General features: G+C 41.0%; 1 protein-coding gene across 11 annotated transcripts in view; it reads left to right on the top strand.

Annotated features, from left to right (window-relative positions):
• DOCK10 (dedicator of cytokinesis 10) overlaps positions 1-22770 on the top strand; it is a 276033-nt gene that overhangs the window by 242082 nt on the left and 11181 nt on the right. For 10 of the 11 annotated variants that reach the window (XM_047773650.1, XM_047773649.1, XM_047773646.1 and 7 more), the window contains 10 exons: positions 483-620; positions 1316-1498; positions 1915-2025; positions 3603-3818; positions 5584-5641; positions 5966-6064; positions 9351-9457; positions 11922-12044; positions 12189-12302; positions 20348-20494. In XM_047773650.1, coding sequence (XP_047629606.1) covers positions 483-620; positions 1316-1498; positions 1915-2025; positions 3603-3818; positions 5584-5641; positions 5966-6064; positions 9351-9457; positions 11922-12044; positions 12189-12302; positions 20348-20494 — 1296 coding nt within the window. Of the gene's footprint in view, positions 1-482; positions 621-1315; positions 1499-1914; positions 2026-3602; positions 3819-5583; positions 5642-5965; positions 6065-9350; positions 9458-11921; positions 12045-12188; positions 12303-20219; positions 20495-22770 lie in introns of those variants that run through there. The other variant, XM_047773655.1, reaches the window with a different exon arrangement.

Genomic DNA, 22770 nt, shown 5'->3' with positions numbered 1-22770 from the left:
ACTTTCCATCATGTTATCATTCTGCTCTATTTTCTTATTTAGTAATTTTTTTTAGTCACTGCTCTATAAGTTTCATTAAGAACATAGACCTTCTTAATCAGTACTTTATTTCCAGAATTGTGCCTATCATGTAGTAGATTCATAGCAAAAATTTTTTTTGCTTTTTTTTTTTTTTAGGGCTGCACCCATGGCATATGGAGGTTCCTAGGCTAGGAGTCGAATCGGAACTGTTGCTGCCGGCCTACACCACAGCCACAGCAACCCTGGATCCGAGCCACATCTGCGACCTACACCACAGCTTAAGGCAATGCCAGATCCTTAACCCACTGAGCAAATCCAGGGATTCAACCCCCATCCTCATGGATACTAGTCAGGTTCATTACCACTGAGCCACAATAGGAACTCCCAGGGAGTGAATATTTTTTGAAAGAATACAGGTGTCTGTTCATTCATCCTCAATAACTTTTGTTTTAAATTTCCAGAGACAACTTCAACAGTCTGAATGTCAAAATTCAACGATGAAAAGGGTCTTTGATACCTACATGCTCTTCTTCCAAGTCAACCAATCAGCCACGGCACTGAAGCACGTATTTGCCTCCTTGAGGCTGTTTGTATGCAAGGTAAGGGTCCTTCAGGTTCCAGGGAAAAGCTCAGTGAAGTGTTTACTACTGACAGTAAACACATAGTAATCCTTACATCTTTCAGTGTGGAAGGAAGGTTTGTTTTCTTCCAGTTTTGTTAGACCGTTAGACTAATTATTTAGTTTATTTGGTTTATTAGACTATTTGATGTTGTTAAACTGATTCATGGTCTCAAATGAAGTTCTCAGTCTGATGTCCTATCTATTGTATATCAAAAGGGAGTCAAATTCACTCTAGCCATTGGGTTCCGTTGTTTGTGGCAGAGAGTGAGTGAAAATGCTCACCATCCACTGTGATGTCCATTCATGCCACGTTAAAGGTGCCACATTAAAGTAGATATAATAGAGACCACCTTTGAGGACCCCGGTGGTTTTACAATGTTGGGTGAATAGAAACTATTCAACATTTTCATTCCTTTGCCTTGGGTAGTCATCCGTTATTGATGCAAGGGATACTTACAACATAGAGCATGATTATTTCTAGGAAAAAAAGAAATACCGACATAGACTTTAGTCAATAAAATTGTATCCTGTTTCACTTGCAAATGGAAGAAAAGGTCTTGGTTGAAAAAAAAGACAGAAAGAAATTTCATTCTAAGGAATTTTAAAATATGAAAATGAATAGAGCAAGGTGAAGGAATGGTGCTCACTTCACCAGCACTTCTGTTTCCGTAGTTTCCTTCAGCCTTCTTCCAAGGGCCTGCCGACCTGTGTGGGTCATTCTGCTATGAAGTCCTGAAATGCTGTAACCACAGGTCACGGTCAACCCAGACGGAAGCCTCAGCCCTTCTGTATTTTTTCATGAGGAAGAATTTTGAATTTAACAAGCAGAAGTCAATTGTCCGGTCCCACTTACAAGTAAGTGCTGTCGATTTTCATTCATGTTGTTAAAACCACTCATCTGTTTCAGCATCCATAAAAGCCTGCTGTTCCCAGGGCAACCGGTTACCAACTCCTCCATCAGATTCCTCCTTAAAGGTGCTGTCACTCTCAATGCAGAGGCATAGGAAGAGGGCGGCTGGGCAGAAACCAGCAGAGCCCATGACTCCACTTGTACTTTTCCCTTCTTTCTGCCAAGGAATCGAAATCAGATAGACTACACAACTTATGAAACCATGACTGTTTCTAGGTGCCAATCCCACCAGATTCTGAATTCATTTATTGTGCCTACAGGGAGAAATTAATGATACATTCATCCAACTTAATGGATTTCTTTACAGCTACTCTTTCGGAGTTACTCACCTTTGAGGTTTCATTTTTCTTTTCTCTTTCAGCTCATCAAGGCTGTAAGCCAGTTAATAGCTGATGCTGGGATTGGAGGCTCGCGGTTCCAACATTCCCTTGCAATTACCAATAATTTTGCTAATGGAGACAAGCAAATGAAAGTAAGAAATGCTTTTTGGACTTTTTTTTTTTTTTTTTAAGAATTAGGAATGGGAGTTCCTGTCATGGCTCAGTGGTTAACGAACCTGACTAGCATCCATGAGGACATGGGATCCATCTGTGGCCTCCCTCAGTGGGTTAAGGATCTGACATTGCCGTGAGCTGTGGTGTAGGTCACAGACGCGGCTCAGATCCCGCATTGCTGTGGCTCTGGCATAGGCTGGCGGCTACAGCTCCAGTTGGACCCCTAGCCTGGGACCCTCCGTATAACTGCCACTGTGGCCCTAAAAGACAAAAGACAAAAAAAAAAAAAAAAAACATTGGGAATAAACTACACTGAATTATGTTTGTGAGACATCAAAATCATAAAAATACAAATTCTGTATTGTGTTTATTGACACTTTGAGTATTTATGCTCAATTTGCTTGTTTCAATGGATAATCACCTCTTACACTTTCAACATGTAATCAGTTAGGTAGAATTTCCAAGATGGGGGGTTGAAAGATACGTAACAAGAAAACTAACCACAAATATCAAGAAATACAATGATTCTCTCATAATCCTGTTCTTGGTCAAATTCATTTTATCTTTCAGAACTTTCTGGAGACTTATCTTTCAGTCATTAGACTAAAAAGTCCAGGAGGAGAGCCTGGGTGTCAGGCATGGCTGAACCCAGGGGATTAAAATGATGTTTGCAAATCCCTTTCCCCGACGACATCAATTTTTGCTTCTCTGTCTCACAAAGTTCCTCTTTGTTTACTTCTTTCACAGCAGGCTTTCCACACAAGCTCACTCTCTTAGAAATTCTGAAGACACTGGTAGTCTTCTATGAGTGGGAAAAGCTCCTTGCTCTGCAGCACCAATCGCAGTCCCAGGACCGAATCCCTTGAGTCTAGCCCTGTATCATGTGCCCATCCCTATGCCAATCCCTGTGGCCTGGGGTATCCAAGAATATGATTGATGGACCAGTCCAGTATCATGTGCCCCACCCCACCCCCTGCCCCAGTGCCTGGGAATGAGGTAGACCCATTCAATTCACATGCACTAGAGCCTGAGAGGATGTCAGCAAATGTCAGAGAACAGTCAGCAAGGTATTCCCAGAAGAAGGTAGGCTAGCAGGCCAAATGGAGTCTGCCTCAACTCGGCTTCAAATCGCACAATCGCAATACAGAGACTCTGCGCAGAAAGACTATACATATTTTTAAACACTCTATAGGTTGCACCAGACTGTGATGCCAAGCCATAGCTAATAGCACAACTTGAAGTAAGTGATCTTGTGAATTCTAAACAGATAAGACTATTGCATTTGGAGTGGATAAGCAATGAGATCCTGCTGCATAGCACCAGGAACTATATCTAGTCACTGGTGATGGAACGTGATGGAGGATAATGTGAGAAAAAGACTGTGTGTGTGTGTGTGTGTGTGTGTGTGTGTGTGTGTGTGAGTGAGACTGGGTCACTTTGCTATGCAGCAGAAATTGACAGAACATTGTAAATCACCTATAATAGAAAAAATAAAAATCTTTTTTTTAAAAAAAAAAAAAAGCAGGTAATGACCTAGGCACTCTCTTTTCCAAAGAACAGCAATTTCCCAGCAGAGGTGAAAGATCTGACTAAACGTATAAGGACTGTTTTGATGGCCACGGCTCAGATGAAGGAGCATGAGAAGGACCCTGAGATGCTGGTGGACCTCCAGTACAGCCTGGCAAACTCCTATGCAAGCACTCCTGAGCTCCGGAGGACCTGGCTGGAGAGCATGGCCAAGATTCATGCAAGAAACGGAGATTTATCCGAGGTGATTAGCAAAGGTTCAGTCATTCTCTATCGATGTTGTCCCTTTTATCAGCATTATTGGGTTCTCCTTTACAACAGCAGGAATATAAAAAGTTACCATGCTTCTCCACTAATGTGGATATGTTATGTGCATTAAATTTGCATGTAAGGTTCAAGGATGCCTGACTCCACATAAATGATGTCCAATAAAGGCCAAAGTCCATGGGGACAGCTGCAGTTGTAGGAGTGCAGGGCAGAACCAAATGCTAAAAGTCTGAGGCTGAGGAGGAGGGTTGTGGAAATTAGGAGTCATATAAGTTATTGTTCTCTGTGTTAAAACTTCTTCCGGGAAATGGGAGTTGAATGGGTAAACTCGCCATTGTGGCAAGTAAATTCAGGTCGGGGATAATCTGGCCTCGTGTGCAGCTTGTCTGAACTAGCGATGGAAAGCTTAACACTCCTGAGAGCCACATGAGAAGAAGAAACTGTGTGAATGTTATAAATCAATAGCTAACTTGTTTAAGTCTGTTTAAACACTGGGTAGAGAGTTCCCATCGTGGCTTAGCAGAAATGAATCTGATTAGTATCCATGAGGACACAGGTTCCATCCCTGGCCTCACTCAGTGGGTTAAGGATCTGGCATGGCCTCAAACTGTGGTGTAGGTCGCAGACGTGGCTCAGATCTGACATTGCTGTGACTGTGGTGTAGGCTGGCAGCTCTAGCTCTGATTGGACCCCTAGCCTGGGAACTTCCATATGCTGCAGGTATGGCCCTAAAAAGATAAATAAATAAATAAATAAATAAAATGCTGGGTGGATTCCAGCAATTCACATCACCCGAGTGTCTTCTGGACACCAGATTGGGAAGTTCTGCTTTATTCCAAGGATTGTGCCCCCTTGGGGAAGAGATTCATCTGCCCAGGAAACTTGAAGTTCTTCTAAACACATGTGAGGGACTCTGGGATGGAAGTAGATCTGACCAGAGGCCTCCCTTGGCAGCAGTTGGGTGAGGACTAAAATGAGAAATGCCAGTTCCCTTGGCCTACCCTAAAAATAGAGGAAAACCTCCATAAACGTTCAAAAGGAAGAGCGAAAGTCACTTGGACTCTTCAATAGGTCAAGGTCTAGTGTGTGTTTAGCAATGTTCAAGGGCTTGCAAGAGATAATAAAGAACAGTAAAAAGTCGCTCAAATAATCTGGGAGGAGCGCACTCAAGCTGCATTAGGTCACACTGTTTAATCGGGAGCCACCTGCAAGGCTGCCTGTTTAAAGGCCATAGAAATTCAAAGATGGGGAGGAAGCCATTACGAGAGGTAGAAAAAGTAAGAAGACAGCTTATTTTTACTTCCAATTTATATCCAGGTGCTATGATTTATAGTTTAACAAGAAAAGAGAACTGTGGAGCTATATATATATATCTGTGTGTGTGTGTGTGTGTGTGTTGTGCATATGTACGTACGTATGTTTATACACACACATACACATTCAGAGAAAAAGAAAAAGAAAATTCATAAAACTTCTATGGCAAAGTTCTTCAGGCCAGCTTACCCACCTGGAAACTTCCTCAAGAAAAATAAACCAAAAAAATGCCCCAATATACATTTTACTCTTGATTGTGAAGTTTTTGGAAATCTAATTGATTCTTATTTTCAGTTCTGTCATTAAAAGCATTTCTTCACATAGTTTGATTTGGAAGACTGACTCTTCTTGGAAGATCAGTCCTGATTAGAAAAATCGTAAAATCGAAGGTGTGCCTTCCTCTCAAACTCTTCTCTTCTTTATTCCAGGCCGCTATGTGCTACATCCATATAGCTGCCCTCATTGCAGAATACCTGAAAAGAAGGGGTAAGATGACCCTGTGAGGGGAGAAATTCCAGAAATCAGTATGTCAAAACCTAACTTGAAACTTCTCTCTCTTCACTTTAAATGTTATTAACCTCAGTGTTTTAGTAAGCAGCATTCGTTCGTGCAGATATTTCTAATTATGCTGTGCTTTTTCACTCTCTCTTTTCATACCATTATCATGTTTATTGGATGTGCCGTCAGACCAACTGGTGCGCTTCTTAGTTCGAAATGAGAATGCTTCATCGGTTAACAGTTTGTAGTTTCATGATCTTGAATTAACATGAACGTGTGAGAGTGTGCTAACCTCATCTTGCACTACCATAGGTTACTGGAAAATGGAAAAGCTTTGCACACCATCCCAGCTCCCGGAGGACATCCACCCCTGTGATAGCAACCCATTACTAACAAGTCCCCGTGGAGGAAGTGAGTGACCTAACTGCCCTCCTTTACCCCCACCCAACAGTGCCAGGAACTCAAGTTGCTGCTTACACTGTACTTCAGCGAAACTCTTAAACGTAGTCCTAGAAGCCAGAACTGTCTTAGGTCTACATAACGTACTCTGTAAAAACCCAAAATTCCTACCATTGGGCAACCCCAATCCCTTCAAACTCAACGACGTTTAGAAAACTAAGATGTTCTCAGCCAACGGAACTGCATCGTAGCCAATACTGGAGCCGTGTTTTGCTACCAATTTACATGCTAGTCTGCCCTCAGGATTTTACTCTAAAACTGATGAATCGTTTAAAATGGCAAAAGAAATCCATTTTAATTTTGAAATATAGTATGACTGTTTATTCAAAATAAGGGGTGCAGAATTGGAGACAGAAATACAGTGTATACATAGGACTATACTTACAACCAACAAGTTCTATTTTCTTTTTTTAAAGTATACACTGATTCCAATAATTTATAACAATCATTTACAGTATGGTTTTCCTTTCATTAAACATATCCATCTTTAACATCTGATAAAGATTTTGTAACAATAGCTAAAGAATTACTCTTTGTAAAAAAGAAATTTGGCAATGTACCCTTGCAAAAGTTCATCCAAACCCGAAGTTTATGTACTTCATTCTATTTTAAAACCCTGTCTTAACCTTCAAAATGGAATGGAAAACTCAGTGTAAGAACAACAGAAAAAAAAAATCTGTCAATGCTAAGATCAAAATACCTAAACAAAAGGTAAATCAACTTCGGCTACAATATTTTGGGAAAATAAATGGTCCCTTATTCTTTCTTTTTTTCTTAGTTTTTTTTCTTTTTTCTTTTTTTTTTTTTTTTTTGGTCTTTTCAGGGCCGCACCCGTGGCAGATGGAGGTTCCCGGGCTAGGGGTCTAAATCAGAGCTACTGCTGCCAGCCTACAACACAGCCACAAAAACACCAGATCCAAGCTGCATCTGCTACCTACACCACAGCTCACAGCAATGCTGGATCCTTAACCCACTGAGCAAGGCCAGGGATTGAACCCGCATCCTCATGGTTCCTAGTTGGATTCGTTTCCACTGTGCCACAATGGGAACTCCATGGTCCCTGATTCTTTTAAATGTGTATATATTTCCTAAAGAGTTTTGGTGGGTTTTGCAAACCGAGTCATTTGAATCAAATGACCAAAGTGAACTCTAAGACAGTAAGGTCACCCATTTGCTGGCCTTGGAGAAGGCACCAGACCTGGCCTTATCGTCATGTCCATGATAAAATTCCTAAGTCTTCTGCTCAGTTTCACATGTTCCAGTTTTGCCTTATTTTTATATACAAGTCATCAAATTATCCTTGTTTTATTCAGTATGCCCTTCTTCCACATGTAATTTTTACCGTAATTGAAGATCATATGGTTCCATAAAAACTATTTTATATTCTGACTGAAAACAAAATTGGAGAAACCTGATAAAACTAGGTGTCAGTTTGAGGAGTTGTGGACCCTTATGGCCCAAAATGTTGTATGAATCTGTAACATTCAAAAAATTTTAAATACGTTTAGACTAACAGCGATATTGGAATAAAACACCCCTTGAGAAGCGTATATGCGGTATATACAGTGCCCCAACCCCACCAGTCAGAAAACCTACGTATAACTTTATAGTTGGCCCTACACGTATGGATCTGTGGTTCCACATTCATGGATGCAGCCAGCCACAGACCGAGCCATGTTTCAGTATGTATTTATTTAAAAAGATGTGCATATAAGCAGACCAATGCAGTTCAAATCCCTGTTCTTTAAGGGTCAGCTGTATTTGTTTTGTACTTGTTAAATTAGGGAAGGTGATTATTTATGGTGCATTAGCATGTATCTGATTCATTGGCATATATCTAAAGCTCAATGGCATTTATTTGAAGTCTTCGGTATACTTTTATACTGTGATGTTTCTAAGTCAGGGGAGTAAACCGTGCCTTCACCCCAATGTACATATAAGAATACAGTCGTCCCTCTGTATCCAGGGGTTCCAGATCTGCAAATTCAACCAACCTTCCATCAATGTGAAACCATGGATACAGAGGGATGAGCATACAATGTCATTTAATATAAGGGCCTTGAGCATCTGTGGAATTTGATACCTGATGTCTTGGCAGGGGGTGTCCTGGAACTAATCCCCCACAAATACTGAGGGACAACTGTACAGGTGAATATAGACTCCATAAACCCCAGCTTCCTCAGTTGTACTAACAGCCATCATCATCCTGCAAGAAGCATGTCATGACTTTTCCTGCCACAACCAATTCTCATATATTTTAATGTGCTTATTACCAAAGGAAAATATTACTAAAATAGGAAAGTAGAGTTTTTTAGTGCAAGAACTCAACTGCAATAATTATTATCCTTGCCATTTCTAGCTTGTTTTGGGGGTGATAATATAGTTACATAGCTAATGATGTGATTATTAAAAATGGAAACAAAAGTATTAACAATACCTTAAAAAGCACTTGCTCCAGGGAAGGCACTGAGCAATATATCAGTTAGTTTCCACTAAGGAATCTGTGAGTTAGGTGCTGTTATCACCTCCTGTTTACAGGTGAGAAAACCAAAAGAAGTTAAGTTAACAAGCTCCTGGTAAGCCTTGTGATGGGGCCAAAGGTCAAGGGCTGGTCTGTCCCTCAGGGCTATGCTCTTGACCTCTCATCTTCACTGGCATTGAGGTCTGATCCTTTGCCTGGGGGTATCATGCATTATTAACTGCTTTCATACACGTCTGCCGATCCAGATCTTTTCTGTTCTTGATGGCTAAGATGCTTAGAAAATTTGAGTTTTCTAGATGGTGCAAAAGAGTGAAAGTTCGTGAATATTGAGCATTGTCTTTACAGTGCACTAATGATACCAGGTGTTCTTTATTCAAATATTAATGTTTTGAATCCTTTTAACCTCTTTTGAGATAGATATTAATGTCTCTGGCTTAACAAATGAGGGAAACGGACTCAAAGAGGCTCAGTAAACCAGGACACTGGAGCTACATCAATTTACAAACCTGTGTTAGGTGCATAATCCCATGCCAGCTCCTTATAGAAAATAGGTCACCTGAAAACAATACAGAAGTTGTAAAAAGAGGAATATTGGCTGCCTGGCAAAGAGTATTTACTACCAGTCATAGTCGAACCATCTCATTGACTGTGTGAGCTTTATAACCACCATGTGTAGCGCCATGAAGTAAGGCATTATCTAAGTCAATGAGGATTTGGCTCAAATAATAATGCTGCATCTTGCTTGGTTCTCTCAAGGCATGTTCTCTATGGGCTGGCCGGCTTTTCTGAGCATTACACCAAATATTAAAGAAGAAGGAGCAATGAAAGAAGATTCTGGAATGCAAGACACACCATACAATGAGGTTAGACCAGAATTATCGAGTGTACAGTAGTTGAGTTGTGTTGATTGTAGCATTGAGCTTGATAGGGAGGAGAAAATCTTATTTGGAAATCAAATAAAGTTACTCTATACCATGACTTGGGCAAAATAAAATACAGGCTAAGGAGCTCCCTTCATGGCTCAGTGGTTAAAAACGAATCTGACTAGGAACCATGAGGTTTCAGGTTCAATCCCTGGCCTCGATTAGTGGGGTTAAGGTTGCGGCTTTGCTGTGAGCTGTGGTGTAGGTCGCAGACTCGGCTTGGATCCTGCGTTGCTGTGGCTCTGGCATAGGCGGACAGCTACAGCTCTGATTAGGCCCCTAGCCTGGGAACCTCCATATGCCACGGGTGCAGCCCTAGAAAAGGCAAAAAGACAAAAAAATAGATAAATAAAATGCAGGCTAAAATTAAACTAAGAATAATAGATATAGGATTCCATTGATAAAGCATAATTTTCAATGAAAATTTAAACTAAACTTTACTTCTCCAAGATAGACCTAAATATGTATGATCAGCTTGTCTATAAAACATAAAATGTCTAATTTTTTGGTAAATGTGGTAAGAGATGCTAAAAATTTTCTGAGCTGGTCACAACTTTATTTAATGCATTAGAAATTTTATTTATTTATCTATTTTTGCTTTTTAGGGCCACACCTGTGGCATATGGAGGTTCCCAGGGTAGGGGTCCAATTGGAGCTTTAGCTGCCGGCCCACACCACAGCCACAGCAATACCAGATCTGAGCCGTGTCTGCGACCTACACCACAGCTCATGGCAATGCCAGATCCTTAACCCATTGAGCAAGGCCAGGGATGGAACCTGCATTTTCATGGGTGCTAGTCAGATTCGTTAACTACTGAGCCACAATGGAAACTCCAGAAAATTTATTAATAAATAGATTTGAACAAAAAGTCTCACTAGTCTCGATAGAAAACCCTCTAGTATGCAAACCCTGTTTTTGGTTGTTGTTGTTGTTGTTGTTGTTTTGTAATCAAAAGAAGTCTTCTACCAGGAATTTACTTAGAAACAATTCCAGTGGGAAAGAGTAGAGATCCCTTCATCAAGTAAATAAAATATTTCATAAGGTAATTTTTATTCATAATATTATATAGTTTTTTTAAAAGATACAGAAGACAAAATGTGGGGTAGATTTTAGTGAAATTTTACATATGGTTATAGATTAATTTAGGTACATTGCAAATAGTCAATGCAACTACATATTTATAGTAACTATTTCAAATAATGTTTAAAATCTTTTCTTAATAGACATTGTTGAAAACATTTCAACAATATCATCCACTTGTGGAATTTCCTGGTGGCCTAGAAGTTAAAGGATCCAGGGTTGTCTCTGCTGTGGCTTGGGTCACTGCTCTGGTGCAGGTTCAATCCCTTGCCTAGGGACTTTGGCATGCCCCAGGCATAGCAAAAAAAATTTTTTTTTCCACTTGCTTTAGAAAGAATATATATTTTGATTCAGTTGAACATCTAGATCACTAGCGTATGTGAAACATTGAGACAAAAATAAATAAGGCAAATTTATTTGGGAAGACAAAGATAAATAATTCCAGCTCTCACTGAGTTCAGAATCTTGAGAAAAGACAAACTTACTTCAGGGTGGGGAGCAACCAGTCTCAGACCCAGTAACTGTAGGTCTAAGCGTCAAATATGGCTGCAATGAAAAGATGAACAATATTTTACATGAAAGTGGTTGAAATGGAGAAGAATGGGACATAAATAGAAGCTCTCCAGATTTTTGCACGGGGTCTTAACATTTTATAGGACTTGAAGGTGTCAAAGGAGAGAATATGTTTCTTATAGTAGTAGCAAAAACCCAGGCAAAAGCAAGTTATGAAGTATTCTAAGAATGGCATGGTATGGTATGGTACAGCCAGAGCACCGAGTCAGTGGCAGGATGCTGAAAGAGGGGGCCACTGACAAGGAGGCTGGTGCCTGCTTGTGGAGCTCCTTCAATGCCATGCATGAGAATTTGGACAGCAGTTCATAGACACTGGAGTTCCTACAAAGGTTTAGGACAGTGGAGAGCTCACAGTCAGATTTATGTTTCAGAAAAATTACTGGAGAGCCTCTCATAGGACCACTGGAACCAGTAGGCCAGGGAAAACATTAAAGATTACTCCAGGGGTCTGGGAGCGAAGAACCAGGGGGGTGATCGAAGCCAGTGACTGTGGGGTTAGAAAGAACCAGACAGATCTGAATACTTTTCATAGATACAAATTAGCAAGTTTGAGGGACTACACAGGTGATGGAAAGAGAAGAATCCAAGAATCTCTTCCAAGATGGATGTAACTGCCAATCACAGAGATAGGAAACACAGAAATCCCACTGTGAAAAAAATTGACTGTGCAGCAGTTTTGACACCAAGTTTCAGAGATAAACTACCCTCTTGATCATGCAAAAAATCTCATTTCCATTTGGGGAATTGCAGAACATCCTGGTGGAGCAGCTGTACATGTGTGTGGAGTTCCTTTGGAAGTCTGAGAGATATGAACTCATCGCTGATGTCAACAAGCCCATCATTGCTGTCTTTGAGAAGCAGAGAGACTTCAAAGTATGTGTTCTAAACCCAGAAGTTAGTGAAAATAGCCTTCATGACATTGGAGAATTACTTATCGTTTCCAAAATTAGAAACTCCCTTTTTTTTTTTTTTTTTGGTCAGCATCATCTTCATGAACCCTTTCCTTTCTGGTTTCAGAAATTATCAGATCTCTACTATGACATTCATCGGTCGTATCTAAAAGTTGCAGAGGTGGTAAATTCAGAGAAGCGGCTCTTTGGTCGCTACTATCGTGTGGCATTTTATGGGCAGGTAAGTTTCCGACAAGAAGCATGGCCTCTAAGTCCCGCTGAATGGTTGGTTGCTGTCTTTGGTCCTTTATGAGACATCTAACTGCATGTGCCAAGGATTGAGGGGGCCAGGGTGGGGATGTGTCTGGGTCTATTCAAGTGTTCCTCTGGGTTTGAGGGTCTGTGTGTTTGGCCAGAGGACTGCACTAAATTGAGGGAAAAAGAGCAGAGCCCTCCATGTGTCTTAATTCAGATCAAGTCAAAACAGTGATTTCTAACCTCTCAGAGAAAGAGGGCCCTTCTTATTCAGCACCCTCCTTCTCCATTTCTCCTCCCCCACAATAGCTAATTATAGGTTTACATCTTATTTGAAGGTGAAATTTAATTGAATGTGTTTTAAGCAATGAAATCCATAGCATTCCAGGAAATAAAGACTTCTAGGGGTTCCACTGTATCAAAGCTGTGAGCCTTTAACTTTAAAATCATGCATTTTCTTTTGTCCTCCTTTCAAACCATCACTGCTTCTTAGCAGAGCATGATCTGGTTGTTGTGCTTCCCGTACTGCAGGTCAATACATTTTCAAAGTGGCATTTCTCAGCCTACCACATAAACAATGAGCAAGATTGAAGATATTAGCCAGCCAGAGCATTGGCCTGAAAGTAAAGTGAATGTATATATTCATTAGGAATTTCTGTGAGCAGTGCTTGAAGTGGGATAAACCCAGGCATCATCCTGTTTCTTTCCAGGAAGGTTTATAACACTAGTATATTTCAGCAGCCATGTTTCAGACTATTACTCTTATGGAGAAATCTTCCATTCTTTCATTTTCACAGTTGGAATTACTCTCAACTCTCTTATTTCCTTTTATTTTTCTCCCCTTATGTAAGGCATGGTCTCATATAGCTACTTGCTTTCCCTAAAATCTTTTGAGGCTTCAAATGAAGGTGTCAAGTCTAGCATGGTAGTTCTAGATCATTTCCCACTGAAGTCTTTTGAAAAATATATATCGTCCTCTAATCACCCAAGGCAGCTTAAAAGCTAACTTTGAAATAATCAAGGTAGCTGCTCTCTCCCTGGAAAGGAAAGTGTCACTGGGCAGTCACTTACCATAAATAAATAAATCCAGCACAGATTTCCCCCACTGCATAGGAGCGTCAGGACTGTGGAGAAAGTCTAGAGAAAAATGCTTCATTCAGACATTTTGGGGTTCCCTGGAAAAGCCTCTGAACTATCTGAAGTGATAGTATATATTGGGAAGAGAGAAATGTGGGAACCTGCAGGAAAGGAAAGGAAATGATATCTTGCTCATCACCAATAAAGAGAAAACAACTCTTGACCTCAGTGAAAGATTAGCAAGAAAAATGGCAGAAAATCCTATCAGAAAGGAAATGTGGGAATTGAAGGATGGTTGGGAAAAGTGAAGGAAGGGTTTCCCGGGAATGGCCGCAGGCTAACTGAGTAGCACAGAAGTGGCACACAAGATGTGCATTCAGCCAACCCAGATTTGAGTCTACAGCCCTTCAGGTGATCTTTCCAATGAAAATGTAATGAACTGCGGGAGTTCCCATCGTAGCTCAGCGGTAACGAAACTGACTACTATCCATGAGGATGCAGGTTTGACCCCCTGGCCTCGCTCAGTGGGTTAAAGATCTGGCGTTGCTGTGGCTGTGGTGGAGGCTGGCAGATGCAGCTCCCGTTCAGCCCCTAGCCTGGGAACCTCCATATGCTGCAAGTGCAGTCCTAAAAAAACCAAAAAAAAAAAAAAGTAATGAACTGGCATTATTACTCTGGGCATGAAAAGCAGCTTGCCTGACTGATGGTTTTTCCAACCAACATCTGAGATACTGGTTACTAGACAGGGGAAAATGAAATGAATTGTGCTCCTTTCCATCGAGATTTTAATGCGGATGTTTACTCTTTTCTTCTTTTGGTCTTGATTGTTCCAGGCTGTGGTAAGTTCTCTCTCTCCATTTGCATGCTCTAATAAGCCTCACACTTCCCTCCATGTGGTTTTACTCAACCTTAACTTTTTGTGCAAATGAACAATTCATATAAGGGTGAGATAATCCTGCTCCCATTCATTTTGGAGTCATCCTGCATTTCTGGAACTAAATTATTTATATTGCGGTTATCTGAATTACAAAAAAATGTATCCTTTCTTTTTCATATAGAATACACTTCTGCACAAAAGTAGATATATTCTGACAACCTACATACACACACAGAGATAAGTATGGGCACCATATGTTTGAAATATATGGACAGTAGACTCAGTATTGGAGTTTGCCTGCTCAGTTCAGGCCACCACAGTTGAAGCTGATCAAGAAGAACCCAGTGGGAGTTCCCACTCTGGCTCAGCGGGTTAAGAACCCAACATAGGGTCAGTGAGGATGCAAGTTTAATCCCTGGTCTCCCTCAGTGGGTTAAGGATCTGGCATTGATGCAAGCCGTGGCATAGGTCACAGATGCAGTTTGGACCTGGTGTTGCTATGCCTTTGGTGCAGGCGTGCAGCTGCAGCTCCAGTTCCACCCTTAGCCCAAGAACTTCCATATGTCACAGGTGCAGCTGTAAAAAGAAGAAAGAACAGAGTAGTAAGTGGAATCTCAGACGTAGTGGTGGCCATTGGTAGGTACCTTCCTGGAATCCTAAAAGGACCCTGCCCTTTTCCAAATGAGTATCGTGGAAAAACGGGGCTTCTCTTTGTTGGTGAGCTCTGAGCACTCTCAGAGGTGGTAGTATTAATTCCCAATATCAATGGTGAACAGAAGACTAAACCTTTATCCAATAAATCAGAATTAAGTCTCCTGAGATGCAGAAAGAAGTGGTGCAGGAGATTTGGAGGATGAGCCAAGGGCAAGTACCATGCCAGGACCTAGAGCTCTGTGACACAGAATTTTCTTTGTGTTATTTTGAACCATATGAAATTCCCCATATTTGACCATTTTTTATTTATAAAGGTGGCATCTTCATATGGTTCAAGGTAATTATTGCCAAATTAGCTGGAAAGACAAACTCTTTCAAGGTTCACACATTGTCCACAGTGAGCTTGGCTTCTCTGATTGGTACATACTTTTTTGTAATTCTTTCAGTCCCTTCCCCCATCCATACCATATCAGTATTTTCTACCTTCATTTGTAAATTTGGGGTCATGGATCCTTCACTCACCTACTAAAAGAATCCTTGAAAACCCCTTTACTAAATAGATGCGGGGGCAACAGGGAAGGGTTGGGGAGAGCTGCGTTCCTGGGACCTAACTTTGTTCCTTTTGCAGATTCCTCAGTAAAGTGTGCGGACCGTGCACCTGGCTTTTTGTTTTTAATGCTGCCAGTATTCTCTGTTTGTCTTTTATTCCAAAGTCCACGCCAAGCTTAAATGGCAAAGTGTCTTGTTAAATCTGCAGACCCGAGTCCATGCCTAAGCAAGGAACTCTATAAGTGTAAACCCCAGCTGCCCTTGAACGAGGAGAACTAATGGCGGTCCTCCCAATAAACAGCCATTTAGAGTCTCAGTCATCATTGTTCAAATGATACTCAAATCCCAGTCCCAGGACACCAAACAGAGAATATGAACTATTATATTCAACGGGAGCTGACAGTGCACTTCATACTTAATGATAAAGAAATACCAGATAAGGGAGTTCTTTGTCATGGCACAGCGGAAATGAATCTGACTAGGAACCATGAGGTTGCAGGTTCAATCCTTGGCCTTGCGCAGTGGGGTAAGGATCTGGCATTGACATGAGCTGTGGTGCAGGTCACAGATGCAGCTCAGATCTGGCGTTGCTGTGGCTGTGGTGTAGGCCAGCAGCTGTAGCTCTGATTAAACCCATAGCCTGGGAACCGCCATATGCCACGAGTGTGACCCTAAAAAGCCAAAAAAAGAAATACTGGATAGGTTTGAACATTCCCCCCAAATGTGTGCGAGATGACGGTGCTAAAGATCTAAGATAAAATCTCAACTACTTCATTACTATAATCCCCATGGTCAGAAATAATTTCTTTTTTATGATGGTACTTTTTGTCTTTGTAAAATTCACCTCTCGATGCTCAAATTGAAGTCTTGTAATCATGTTACAAAGATTATGGGAATGTAATATGCAAGAGGCTCTTTGCCTCCACAAAGGCCTTTGGGTAAATATTTTAGTTTCCCCTGTGGACTAGCGCTTTCATTTTACAGTATTGCCTAGAGTAGTTAGTATTATGTCTGCAGTGAGCCAGACACTGAAAACAAGCTGGAAACTATTTTGTGGCAAGAACTTTAAAAATGCAAGCCTTGCCTAGCATGAATTTCCTAATGCAGCACCTGCCATCCTTGACTATGGAAATTTTACGCAGAGCCGCCTATATAAAAACATCTCCCAAAGCGTCCCTGACGTATTCATTTCCAGAGTAATGAAACGCCAGTAGTGATCAAACATCAACTGTAATCAATGAAATCCTTAGGCTCTGGTATTTAGCATGAAAGCAAGCCAGTGAATGCTCACTGCATAACTTAAAACATCAGATGGCCCCGGAATGAAATGAGTGAAAGGCCTGGGGGAATTTTATTCTATTCATCAAAGGATGTCGATTCCATGATTTTTAATCATGCCTGTGTGGGTGTAGATGCATCTGAGAATCTTGATGGGAAAAGGGGTTGGGGAGAGGAGGGAAGGTGCATGTATAAGTATATACAACCATCCCCGCCACGTTGGAATGTGGCACCCCTTTCTGGCCCCTCTCCTCTATGAAATTCACTGATATATAAACATATGCACAAATAATTGGGTTCATATTTATATGGAACCATTACTCTGCATCCTTGAAGATTTATTCTTCTTAACATTTAGCCTTTTGTGATTTTTCTGACCCCTCTTTTATACACCAGATTCCTCTTTGGATGCATTCCTTTGGAAATGTGAATCAGTGGACTGTAATCACAAGGCATTGACCCTTTGAAATCTTAATAATGGTCCAGGGGCCTTGCAAGATTCTGAAGTACCTGCCACAAAACAGCTAAGAAGGTGTCTGTGATTTGAGTTGTCAGTTTATTGAATTTTTTTTATGGTAACTTGTTGCCTTGAAGTGTCATAATCCATGCATGTTAACTCTACTGACTCAAAGTCCTTGGTTAACTAGGATGTGTGCTTGTTTCCTAACTATGACAGCTCAGGGTATTTGTTGTCTTGTAAAAATGACATTTTTAAAAATTGAGCTAGCTAGGGAAATGCAGAGTTCACATTTCCTGTTGCCTTGAAATGCAGTCTGTTCATCACCTTGGGGCTAAAGCAAAAGAGAAGCTGCCCCCAGGTTTTCATCACTTTATGGCCCCATTTATAAGTCGCGTATTTCACGGGCAGAGCATTACACTTCCTTAAGGTCGTGTCCTGTGCCTCGCTGGGCTTTGCTTTGATGGTTTCCCTGGGTAAAAGGTAAACTCACATCCCAGCCATTTTCACAGCTGCCATTTCTCTGGCTCCAAAAGCTTACACAATCCTTGGCAGACAGCAATTAAATACTACATTCTGCTACACCAGCTCCCTTCTACTCATTTTATAAAATAGTCTCAAGAGGTATCTCCATGTTCTATTAATTCATGAATTAATTAATTCTAATCACAGATTATTTCTAATCAATCACTTACCAAAAATCAAAATGAGCATCAGACTTTTTACAATCAGGAAAAGCATAGTTCCCAAGCAAGAGAACGTGAAGGTATGTATTTTTAAGCACTCGAAACTTAATTAGGCTGTTACCCTGCATATTAGCTAGAGCTCAAATTATTTTACTGACAACTTTTTTCTTTCTTATGATCATCACATCATTCTCCTCATCATAGCTAATCAGCACCAGTGGCCTCTTGTATCCCCGGCACTGTCCTTAGGGTCTCCTAAGTCTAAATCTGCACTGTTTTCCATCCTCCAGACCAAGGAGTAAGAGTGAAAGAAAATCAGGTCGTGACCAAGGTTACAAAGTTCATAGTCATGAGAATAAAATACTGCTCTCACCATGCCTTTTCTGCTAAAGCTGGATTCAGAAATTTGCTGGGGTCGGGGGATGGAAATTCACAGTGAAAATGTCTCTGTGTGCTAATTTTCACACCATGATGAAAAAAATCTTTTCCTGGAACTTGGAGGCATTTTTGCCATTGAAATGCAATTTGTAAATTTTGCTGTAGCTATTGCCCTGTGGGGATTCTGGTTGATAGCCTCAGAAGTGTTATTTCTCTGCTGTATCAGTCTGTCAATTTTAGCCACTCACTTCTGACCTTGAATCAGACAAAACTCCACAAAGACAGCAACAGAAAAAAACCTAGCAGGCCAGAAGTCATGTGGGAATGGGGCCAGACCTCACCACCCCTACAAAGTCTAGAAGAATGATAAGGAGAGGCTTTTCATGCTTCTAACATCAATATATCACTGTTGTAGCAGCTTGGGGTCAAGGTACTCGTAATCAAATGTTGGTCTTGGACATTCCTCAAAGGAAATTGTTTAATAAAAACACCCATATTAAAAGCAATGGAGTCTTATCCATTTATATCTAGTGCAAATATGTCCTTTTAAGATATATGCCCTCTAAGAACTATTTCATTCATCTGTTTATTCAGTCAACTAATTTACAGTGAGGTCCTTCTAAAGACCAGGCATCTGCTAAACACTGGACGTGTAATATTGAACGAGACCCTTTCCTGCTTTTGAAAAGTTCAAAGTCAATTAAGGAAACCCAGGAGTTCCCCTTGTGGCTCAGTGGGTTAAGACCCCAAGTAGTATCCATGAGGATGCAGGTTCGATCCCTGCCCTCACTCAGTGGGTTAAGGATCCAACGTCGCCGCAAGCTGCAGCAAGAACTGTACTGGTGAATGTGCCTTGTGCCCTACTTTCAGTGTCAGCCCACTTACGATACAAAGTACACTGTTCATGATAGTCGAACTTACCTGGATGAAAGTGCTTTACAAGTATAAAGCACCATACAGATAGGAGTTGTCATCATTATTCTTAGATTGCCTCACGTTAGCTGTGAAGAGAAGAAAGAAAAAAACAGCTTCAGAACATTTTACACATTTTTTGGACATGTAATGAGTGGTAAAACAAAAACCAAAAAGTATAGCTAAGATTTTGTGTGTGTGTGTGACTTCCAGTACCTTCACCCAGCTATTTACTTGAGGTAAACTCTGCAGTCAAAAGGAACGAGATGCACTTGGATTCTTAACTGCAGACATACTCTGGTACTCTAATGCCGTATCTATTCTCCAGGGAAAATGCCCTGTGTCCTTTCAATGAAAAGGAACAATAACGATCGCCTCCGTTATCCTCAATGGCATCTTCCCTTCCCCTTGTTTCAAACCAGATAAATAAATTAATAGAAATTAAGACCTACTTGTGCCTGCGACTCAGAAACGATGACGTGGTGACATTACTATTTTCAGTCTTACAAAGTCTAGCTGTGTAAGAATGTAAGTGATCTAGTAGCAAAGTAAAGTGAATGATGAAATTACATATAGCCAAGTTGCATCAGGCCCCTGATGACATACTAATGCAAAATTATTTTTAAAATATCAGTACTTGGGAGCATCGTATATGTAATTTCTGTTACAACTTTTCACCTGAGATGATGTGGGATGCATATCAATCCATTCAGATACCTTTACATGCTATACAGTGTTTCCTGGGATAATTTCAAAGATATTTCAAAATATTGCTGCTCTTCAAAAAATACCAAAAAGTACTCCAGGCTTGGTGTTCTACACCAGGCTACCACATGAGGGCATTCTTCCCCTAAAATAGATGCAAGCAGGTATTACCAGTGATTTCTACTCGTAGAGAAAAATCTGTATAAATTTATCTCATGAGGTTCTTTGGCCCGACTAGGGATCTAATCAGAGTTTTTACATTCATAACTGATTCTAACATGAAATTTTGTTTTCTTCCTTTTTTTTCCCTCTGATTTTTGAATTTTACAGAGAGCTCATCTGTGGCTTGGACGGCAACCACAAGACTGGATACATCCTTAGGATGGTTTTTGTTTTGGTGGTGATTTGCCGTTGGAGTTCTCTGATAAAACAGGTAGTTCACTATATGTCTTCCACAGGGTTTTTTTGAAGAAGAAGAAGGTAAAGAGTATATTTATAAAGAACCCAAGCTGACTGGTCTCTCCGAGATTTCCCAAAGACTGCTCAAGCTCTACGCAGATAAATTCGGAGCAGACAATGTGAAGATAATCCAGGACTCCAATAAGGTAGGGGAACATCAATATTCATGCAAGTGCAAAGAACTGGCTTAAATTTTTTGTTTTTAAACTACATTTATTTATTTATTTATTTTTCTTTTTTTTTTCTTGTCTTTTTGCCTTTTCTAGGGCCACTCCCGTGGCACATGGAGGTTCCCAGCTTAGGGGTCTAATCAGAGCTGTTGCTGCCGGCCTACACCACAGCCACAGCAACGTGGAATCTGAGCCACGTTTGCAACTTACATGACAGCTCCCAGCAATACCGGATCCTTAACCCACTGAGCAAGGCCAGGGATGGAACCCGCAACCTTATGGTTCCTAGTCAGATTCGTTAATCACTGTGCCACAACGGGAACTCCTAAACTACATTTATTAAAGTTTTAACTCTCTGCCTGAACATGCAAACTTTCTGAGTGTTTTGGGTGTTTTGGTTATTTGCTTATTGGTTGAATAATTGGTGGTTTGGCTGGGGGCTGGAGGTGGGGTCAAAAACCTTATACATGTTTATTTGAGTAACTTTTAGGTAATCTTAGAAACACCATACTAAACTCTCTACCTCTGCCATAGGTGGTTTGCATTTGAGTAGCAACCAAAGGGTTAAAGTGATGAGATCCAATGGTAGACTTGGGGGAAAGAGCAGAAAAGCATTTGTTCGGTCGTGGAGTCTTCCTGGGTCATGCCAATTTTGAAACCTATCCTCTGTGATAGTTCCAGATTAGCCCGCCAGGTTGTATTAACCTGCCAACATTCAGTTAACCTCCTCCTGGCTCCAGAAGGCAAATACTTACATCCTCTGATGAGATTACTCAGAATCTTCTAAATACACTTTCATTCATTTAGCCAACCTCTCTATGAAGCACGTAGAAGTAGAACTAGCACCAGAGCAAGGTACTGGTGCACACACCATCTCTTCCTTCCAGAGCTCGCATGGCTAAGAAGAGAAGGACATATGCAGAGAGCTAGTTAAATAGAGTGCAGTGAAATACCTACCACAGGAGACACGGCCCACACCTTCAAGTCGTACAGGGGAAGCTTGGAGCTGGGGGCTCCCTGAGCAGCTTGTTCTTGGTTGGCGATGCTTCACAGAGAGGTGAGGTTGAAAGGGAGGATTTTAGGGTGAGAAGGTATTTGTTGGATGCCAAGGGCATTCTGAGAAGCCAGCAGGTGCAGTGACAGGCGAATTCAAGGAGAAGGTGTGTTTAGAGAATGGCAGGTCTTTGAAACACAGGTTGGATAGAGGGGTGTGGCAGAAGATGGAACTAGAAAAGCTGGTTTGCACCCAATTTTATTGGCCTCTCTTGGGCCACCGAAGAGGTCTTTTCTTCCTTGTCCTCTTCTATAAAGCTAGTGTTTGGAGGGGTTTGAGATTATATTGCTGGATCTGATGGAAGTTGGTACAAATGTGTTCATCATTCTCAACCTGAAAGATATGATCCCCTTCCCCATAAACAGGGACGGAGTCAGAACCACTCTCATGGTTGCCTTCCTACAGGGAAAGTAGAGACAGAGTTCCTGGTGGTGAGAAAAATGCCAAATTCGGTCTCCGAACAGCTGGCATCTTCATTCCATCATGCTACCATTTAGCTGGTGATCAGCCTTGGAGCAGCTGGGTGGTCACTCTGAGTCTGGTCAAAAATGTAGCCATCCTACAATGCAATTATTAGCAGCGTTACAAGGAAATTCACGACCCTCCTTAAATATCTGGAACTGGACAAGCAGTGGATGAGCAGACAGATGTAGAAATTTGGAATAAGTCTGAAAATCCTTCAAGGAATCATTAGAAAAGAGGCTGAGGGTCACCTCTTCTACCTAAGAAAAGCACGAGTCATTCCTTGACTTTTTAGGAAGGACCCCCAGCCTGTCTTCCTAGTTATTTGTCAAGCTTATTCAACCAAAGCAGATTTAGTTTTAAAAATTAGATAGTGTTCCCATTGTGGCTCAGCAGGTTACGAACCTGACTAATATCCACAAGGATGAGGGTTTAACCCCTGGCCTTGCTCAGTGGGTTAAGGAACTGGCGTTGCTGTGAGTTGTGGTATAGGTCACAGAGGCACCTCAGATCCCATGTTCTTACAGTGTGGCATAGGCCAGCAGCTGCAGATCCAGTTTGATCTCTAGGCTGGAAACTTCCATCTGCTGCAGGTGTAGCCCTAAAAAGCAAAAAAAAAAATAAATAAAAATTAAATTAAAAAAATTTTTAATTAGATAGAATAACTTAGTGCAGATTAGAAAAGGAATTCAAGAATTTGAAAATAAAAATATCTGCGATCGTGTGATAGGAAATC

Source organism: Phacochoerus africanus, chromosome 3 (assembly GCF_016906955.1).
Source record: "Phacochoerus africanus isolate WHEZ1 chromosome 3, ROS_Pafr_v1, whole genome shotgun sequence".
Taxonomy (NCBI): domain Eukaryota; kingdom Metazoa; phylum Chordata; class Mammalia; order Artiodactyla; family Suidae; genus Phacochoerus; species Phacochoerus africanus.
This window is presented reverse-complemented; position numbering and strand designations above follow the sequence as displayed.